We start from the raw sequence: 7,720 nt of genomic DNA, 5'->3' as shown, positions 1-7,720 counted from the left end.
TCAGGATATCAATCAACAAAGCCCACACATGGCTCAAGATCCCCTCCTTCATCCCAAAGCTTTCCTAAGTTTGCACTCTCATCCCACCACACACACACACACACACACACAAACACACCTAGTTTTCCTTTATCTTCAGTGCATTTCCCAAGGCCCAAGACAGCTGTTTGATTCCAAAGAGCAGGCCCAGGTCTGGACAGTATTTACAAATGTCGCCACTATCTCCTCAGTCAAAGTAAACATGGACTCCACAGCTGCACTCCACTCCTGTCCAGTCCCCCTCTCCCCAGCCGCTGGCAGCACTTCTTGCTCCTACTCTTTTTTGCCTGCAGTCCTCAACTCCACTCCCAGCACACACATCCATTTTAGTCACACTGCCAACTAGTGATGGCTGGAATAGCCACCCTAAGCTCACTTAAAAAAAAAATTTAAAAAGGCCTCAGAAAATTTTCAGTGCTCCCAATTTTATTTTTATTTAACTTTTAATGCTAAAAATTAAAAGAAAAAAAGTACTGTAAATCTGACAAATGACAGAATGCAGGTGATTTCCATAGCGTGATTTTTAAAATATAATAATGTGGGTATCTGGGATTACATGTACGTCAGCTGACACGAGATTCATCATATATAGAAAAAAACTATCACCTTCAATTTAAAAAGAAAGTAAAGGTTAAAAGGTGGCATACTTTTAAAACACCTGGTGGTCAAGAAAAGGTATACAGTAAAAGTTGTAAGCCACGTGTGTTTCTAACTGTAACAGTGAGGCTGCATGAAAGACAGCGCATCTGGTAAATTCTGCAAACTGTTAAAGCAAAGGAGGGAAAGCTTTAACACCCCATCCCCAGAATTCTGAGTATTGAGCACAGCCTAAACAGTAGGATTTGAAATCTGATAACTGCCCTCCCCCTCTTACAGTAAGTTGCTTTTGACATTTCTCTCCAGCTGTGGGCAATCTCTCATCTGTCATCAAGTAAAGCAGAAGAGTGCACCAGGCTCCAAGGTGAACTTGAAACCTAAGAGCAAGTCTGGAAAAAGCTGGGTGGATATCTCCTGCCATGAGCCTCCCTCCCCCAAAGCCACCCCAGGGGCACTCTGTCTTCCAGATCTTAGATCCAGCCCTTTAAAGCCATTCAAAGTCTGCCCCTCCCCCCACTAGCTTAGAGAAACCACTGGTTGGTCCTTCCCACAGCTTTTCAGTTCGGCAGGGTGGTTGGTTCTTTAGTAATCTTTTTCAAGAGTTTATTGTGGTTCAAGATTGCAAAAGATACAGATAGCCACCACAAATTAGGTCAAACAGACTGACTGACAGAGCTGTAAAATCTATGAGGTCAAACTCCAGTTTATAATAAAGTGCCTAGAAACACAAGGGTACAACAGACCAGAAAAGCCGAGCTCTTCACAGATCTCCACGGGCGTGCCCTTTGCAAGTGCACATTCAGAGAGATCAATCTGATCTGAGTCATACACACTCCAATTCAAAAACCTAACAGCAAACTGGATAATCATGCAGGTCGGCCATCACTTGACTACTGGACACATGAACTCCAACAGAGATACAAGGTGGTGCACTCACACCATAAAAGACCATGAAAATCGACTAATTTGGTGCAGTATCTGATTTTCAAGTGTTAGTAACTTGACCACTAAAAAACACTTTGAGCAATAAAAAAAAACACCACATAATTAGAAAGAATCCTAAGTTGGCAGTCATCTATATTTGCAAATTAAAACCAAAGCTAGGCTGTGAACAAGACACACAAATCACAGTAGACATCAAAGCCATGATCAGGCCTAATTATAAGGCCAAGTTACAAAGACCTGAATGTACGGATTAAGACAGCATTCTTGTTGATGGTTAAGTCCTAACAACACCAAAGAAAAACCAGTATCACTGTGAGACAACTATTTCTAATAACTGATTTATTGGTTTAAAAAAGTCATTTCACCAATGCAAATAGTGATTCTAAAGGTAAGTTTACAAAAGGGTTCTAAAAATGGTTTGAGGTGGGGCCTGTTCATTATGTAAAACCTTTGAGTTCTTTAGTCCTCAGCAGTTGATCTCTCCTTCTCCCAAAGGTATTATTCACTAGGTACTTCAAGCACTTTGGAAGGAAACATCAGGTTTCCCGCGCCCATATGGGCCATCACTGGTACCCACAGGTCCTCCAGGTAGCCCTGTTAATGTCAAAGTACCACTCTGTGCCTAATACTCCCTCGAGAAGGGGCAGGTGACAGCCTCAAGAATACTACAGGTAAATGATTTAAAGCGCGCACGCACACATGCACACGCTCGCGCGTGTGCGTGCACACACACACACACACACACAAAACCACTCCCTCATCTCCAAGTTCACCTGGACTGCAACATCCCTTGAGACTTTCACAGGAAACAACACAACAGAACTCGGGGGTGTTTAAAGACAGACAGATGGACAGAGGGGCGCTGCAGAGCCAGGCTCTGCTCAGGGGCTGTGCCATCTTGCACACACAGCAGCCCTTGTAACTGCTTCCGTGGCCAGAGCCGTGCATTATGCAACCACTAGCATACAGCCCTGGAGTCTTACAACCGGTCACGTGGACAGTGAACAGCCCTCAACTTTGCCTTGAAAAAAAACAAAACAAAACATCTCCCCCCAAAGCCACACAATCCTGAAAAACTCTGAGCAGCACCTCAGCCAATTTTCCAAGCACTGAGTTTCACGAAAAAAAACAGAGGTTCAATAAACCCCGCGTTCTGGGGAACACTTGGTGCCAGCTCCCAGGGCCATGTGGTGGGAGTCCACACATTCCTTTCCTTCCCCATCCGGGACCTCTGGCCCGGGAAAGGGGCTAGCAGTAAGGAATAACAGACAGTAAGGCAATCTTACAATGTCAGAAAATGTATTTGGCTTTTTTTTCTCTTTAAAATAAGTGCATACAAATACAGCTAGAAGCATCTGCTTGTCAAGTGCTCTTAAAAAAAAAAAGCAGCCAAGTCACAGCCTACACAAAAGGTAACTGTCACCAGGAAAATAAAGCAAAAAGATCTGCCAATAACGTTAACAAAAGAAGAAAATGCCTTTAGAAGTACATACCTTTTGTCGTCAAAAAAATATAGAAACACATGTATTCAAAAAAATCAAAATTATACAGCCATGTTTATGAAGTCTACATTTCCCTTGTCTTGGATATATATATATATATTTATATATATTTATATATGTATGGAGAGATATATACAGTTCAAGCAGTCTGAGCCGGGTGCAGCCATGGCGCCTCTGGAGCAGGGAAAGTCACGAGTCCCTCTCCTTCTTTACTTTCACGTCTCCGGCCAGGATGGTGGCGATCTCACCCTGCATGAAGGCCCAGGGGACGTTCGAGCCCACCAGCGGGCATTTCTCCCCGCTGGGACAATAGACCTCTCCGCTGGCTCCCTGCTGCTTGATGCTCTGTCTGGAGCAGGGGAAGCAGAACTTGTGCGAGGGGACGGAGGGGCACTGCACGAAGTGGGTGTCTTCTAGCCGCTCGTGGCAAAGGGTGCAGCACAGGGGGGCGCTGGCTGCCAGGGAGGAGTCCGGAAGGCTGGTGGGGTGCACGGGCTCCAGTCCCCCGGTGCCTTGACCCCCAACCTCCCGGGGACCTAGCCTTCTTTGGTTCATAGAGGACGGCGAGGGGGGGCTGGTGCTGTTCCTCCTGGTGGTGGAGTGCACCGGGTTGGCATCTTTCGAGGCATGGTTGCCCCCTGCATTGTCTGCCACTAAGATCAGAGCTGCCATGGGGGACTGGCCGTTCTGGGCCGCTTCCGGCGGCGTGGTCCGGTTGGAATGAGGAGAGGCGGTGGGTGGCGGTGGAGACACAAAAGAGGATGCCGGGGTCCCGGGGATCTTGAGCCCCTCGGCGGGCGCGGGCAGCCAGGGCTGGGCCTCGCCGTTCATCTTAGGGGGGCCGACTTCGCCTTCGGGCTCCGGGGAGGCCTTTCTTTTCCTAGCCGTTCTCGCAACTGGAAAACACAAAGGGGCGCGGGGCCGAGCGTGAGCCGAGGCGCGGGGAGGAGTCCTTCCCGCGCCGGACGAGAGGGTCGGAGGGGGAGGGGTGAACTCGCTTCGGAGTCGGTCCGATCCCCCAACAGGGGCGCCCGCCGAGTCAGCCCGCTCCCCGGCAGGGCACCGCCGCCGCACGTGCACGCCTAGCCCGGGTTTGCCTGCCACCCGCCCGCCCGCCCGCCACCCGCCCGCCGCCCCTACCTGCTTTGGCCCCGCTGGCCCCGTTGGCCTCGAACCCCAGCAACCTGCCTGCGGCTAGGGCCGGTTCCTTCTTGAACTTGCCGTCGAAGGGCGCCGCGTGGCTGTGCTGGTGCAGCGCCAGCAGCGTGTCGCGCACCGTCTTGGGCCGGCCGGCCCAGTCCTGCTCCGCGGGGCCGCGGCCCTTGCCCGCGCCCTCGGCGGCGCCCGGGTCGGCGGTGGTGGTGCCCGCCAGGCCGTCGGCGGGGCCGCGGTGCGAGGGCGGCGGCTTCTCCTTGGCTGCCTCGCGGGGCTCAGGCTCGGACGCGGGGCGCTTGTGTGCGCCCAGCTCGGCGGCCTGCCCGGGGCCCAGGCCGGTGGCGGCGGCGGCGGCCCCGGAGGCGGCGGCCAGCGAGGCGGCGCGGCCGCTTAGGCCGAGCGCGGCGGGCAGCGGCGCGGCCGAGCCGTTCATGAGCGGCACCAGGGTGGGAGGCACGGCGTGCGCGCGCCGCGGGTTCGGGCTCTGCCGGTTCAGCTCGGGCGGCTCCTCCAGCTTGGAGAAGCCGTTGGGCACCAGGATGCCGTTGACGGGCGGCGGCGGCGCGGCCAGGGCGGCGGGCGCGCGGGCGCCGAAGTCGGAGGCCAGGCGCGGGGCGCGCTCCACGCCGCAGGCGGCGGCCGGGAAGCGCTCCAGGGCCGGCGCGCGCGGGGCCTCGGCGGCGGCCGGGCCGAGCGGCGGCGGCGGCGGCTGCAGCAGCAGGTCCTTGGCCGAGAGCGGCGGCGGCGGCTTGGCGGGCGCGGCGCCCGGCGGCGAGCGGCCCTCGGGGCAGCAGCCGTGCGCCCGCTTGAGCTGCCGCGCCGTCTCGATGACCAGCTCCACGCGGTCGGCGCCCTCGTAGTTGACGCAGCCGCGGCACACGGGCTCCGTGAAGTCCCACAGCATGGCCCAGGGCATGCGCGGCAGGTCACACAGGTAGCACGACTGGCGCCGGGACGCGGCCGCCACCGCCACCGCCGCAGCCATGTCGGCCGGGCGCGCGGGCCTGGACCCGGCCGAGGGGGAGGAGGCCGCGGCGCCGCCGCCCGCCGCCCCGCCGCGCGCCCGCCGGGGCCCCCAAGGCCGCGTCTCCGCGACCAGCGGCGGCGGCGGCCGCAGGGGCGGCGGCGGCGGCGGCAGAGCCCGTGAAGGCGCGGCGCCCGCGCGGCGCCCCCGGGGCACGAGGGGCGGCGGGGCGCGCGGCGGCGGCGGGGCGCGGCGGGCGCGGCAGCGGGGCCCCGCGGGCGGAGGGGCGGCGCGGCGGCGGCGGCGGCGGCGGGGGCTCGGCCGGGGCCGCCGCGGGCCTCCAGACCGGGGCGAAAACGGGGCGCAGCGGGTCTCCGCGGCGGGGGGCGGGGAGGCCCGGGGGGCGGGGGACGGGGGGCGGCCGCGCGGGCGGGCTCAGCCCGAGCGGCGGGGCATGCCGCGCGGGGCGGCGTGGAGCCCGGCTGCGGCGCGCGCCGCTCCTGCGTTCTCTCCCAGCTCCCGGCGTCGCCGCTTTCCGGCGCCCGCCTCAGCGCCCGGCCCGCGTCCGCGTCGGCGTCGCCGCCGCCAGGTCCCCGCCGCTGCTGTGCTGCCGCCGCCGCCGCGGCCGCTCCACTTCTACAGACTCGATTCTTCGACAGCCGCGCACGGCGCCTGCGCGGGCGGGCGGCCCCCTCCCCCTGCGCGCGCGCCCGCGCCCCGCGCCGCCGCCCCGCCGCCCCGCCCCCGCGCCGTGCGCCGTGCGCGCCGCTGCCCCGCCGGCCCCGCCCCTCTGGCAGGCCCCGCCCTCCCGGCTCCTCGCGGGCCGCCGGGTCACGGGCGGGGTGGGGGGTCTCTGGTGCGCGCGGGCGCGCTGCGTGCTTGGCACTGGTTTACTTGGGGGGGGGGGGGGAGGAACGCACGGAGGCCTCCGCGGGAAGGCCACGGGCACGGGGGCCGCGCCCAGCTACACGCGCCCCGGCGCCACCGCCCGCCGCCTTATGTAGGTCGGCTCAGCCGGCGCGTGACGCGGGCGCGGGGCGCCGCCAGTGCGCAGGCTCCGCGCGGACGCCGGCGCCGCGGGCCTCGGGGCCGCCCGAGCGGGCGGACATCCCGGGACGGCGGCGCGCGGCGTCACGGCGTGAGCCCCGCCCCGGCGCGGCCGGCGGCCTGGGCTAGGACTCGCGGGTGGAGGCGCCCTCGAGCCGTGGGCCTCCCCGGGGGCCGCGCGCACTCGGCCCGGACGCGGCTGCGCAACGCTGGCGCGCGCACCCCTGTCGCGAGGAGAACCCGGGGTGCGCGCCCACAGGCTCCTGTCACGAGGGGGGGCTGGTGGGCCCGGGGGCCCTTTCTATCGGGAGGAGGCTGCGTGCGTGTACCCTTGTGTCAGGAGGAGGGGCTGGTGTGGACCCGTGCACTTCTATCAGGGAGAGGGACTGGTGTGTATACACATTGTGTCAGGAGGAGGGGCTGGTGTGCAAGGCACTAATGTCAGGAGGAGGGGCTGGTGTGCAGACACATTGTGTCAGGAGGAGGGGCTGGTGTGCACCAACATGCACTCCTGTGGGGGGAACTGGTGTGCAAGTACCCTGTATGGAATTAGGGGCCCCGGTGCACTGGTCACTGTGGAGCCCCGGGCCAGTGTCTCTGTGGGACTGCTTTTGTGGGAAACCCAGGCCCCACTTCTCCCTGAGTCTGGAAGGAGCTGGTTACGCGGGAAGAATAGGGTACTAATTATATTATCTTTCCTACAACTGAATTGGAGGTGGAGAGTCAGAGAAAAAACCCCTGCTGACGTTTCTCTCCAGCTGCCTCGATTGAAAATGCCAGGTTGCTTCAAAGGAGAACCACAAGAGGAAACAGGCCCGCCCGGCTTGCAGCACATGAAGAGGCCTGTTGGAAATGGCAGGGCAAAAAACGGATGCCAGACTCACTGTTGACAGGCTAACCTCGAGTGCCATCCTCCTGTGGGGGCTTTCCGAGAGGGTGCACCGGCTGTCTGGGCCTCCCAGCGGGCCCTCGGCCACCACCTACCCTCCCACTCAGGAAACACTGGAGCCAGTGGGGTTACACGAACAAAGCCCCACCTTCAGGCCCTGGCCTGGTCACTCCCCTCTGAGACCCTGGGCCACATTTTTCAGCACATGACGTCACCCAAGGAGCCACTGAGTCGAAGGAGACAAGCAGCCTGGTGTTTTCTCTGCAGACATGACCCATCTCAGCACCCCCAAGAGATGGCCCCACCTGGTACTCCTGCTCTTTATTAAAAGGAAACACAACTGGCCATTAGAGCTGTGACCTAATTATGCTGGCAACTTGCGGGAGTGGGCACCCCCTCCCCAAATAGAAGCACTGCCACACAGCCTCCGCCGGGAGAGCTCCAAGTGAGGATGTTTGTAGAGCAGACCTGTGCTTTTTATTTCACATTTCACATCACCAGCTCAATGTCAAAACCTAGCAGTGAGAACTTCCCTCCTGAGATGCAGGCTGGAAAAAATGGAAAGGCCACATCTGCTGCGGG

The 7,720-nt window shown here is 60.0% G+C and overlaps 1 protein-coding gene across 2 annotated transcripts; it reads right to left on the bottom strand.

The window, feature by feature from the left end:
- Window positions 1-444: 444 nt before the first annotated feature.
- Window positions 445-5,241, bottom strand: Irf2bp2 (interferon regulatory factor 2 binding protein 2). 2 transcript variants are annotated; one of them, XM_042685984.1, is made up of 2 exons: window positions 4,224-5,241; window positions 445-3,979 (listed from the first exon to the last, which is right to left on the bottom strand). In XM_042685984.1, the coding sequence occupies exons 1-2, from the start codon at window positions 5,221-5,223 to the stop codon at window positions 3,273-3,275; spliced, it is 1,707 nt and encodes a 568-aa protein (XP_042541918.1). In that variant the 5' UTR covers window positions 5,224-5,241; the 3' UTR covers window positions 445-3,272. The 2 variants fall into 2 exon arrangements, with proteins under 2 accessions (XP_042541918.1, XP_042541919.1); XM_042685985.1 differs by having other exon boundaries at window positions 4,272-5,241.
- Window positions 5,242-7,720: the final 2,479 nt, after the last annotated feature.

This window comes from Dipodomys spectabilis, unplaced genomic scaffold (genome assembly GCF_019054845.1).
Source record: "Dipodomys spectabilis isolate Male_0828 unplaced genomic scaffold, ASM1905484v1 ptg000096l, whole genome shotgun sequence".
Lineage (NCBI taxonomy): Eukaryota > Metazoa > Chordata > Mammalia > Rodentia > Heteromyidae > Dipodomys > Dipodomys spectabilis.
Note: the sequence above shows the minus strand (reverse complement) of the source record. Positions and strands in the feature narration are given on the sequence as shown.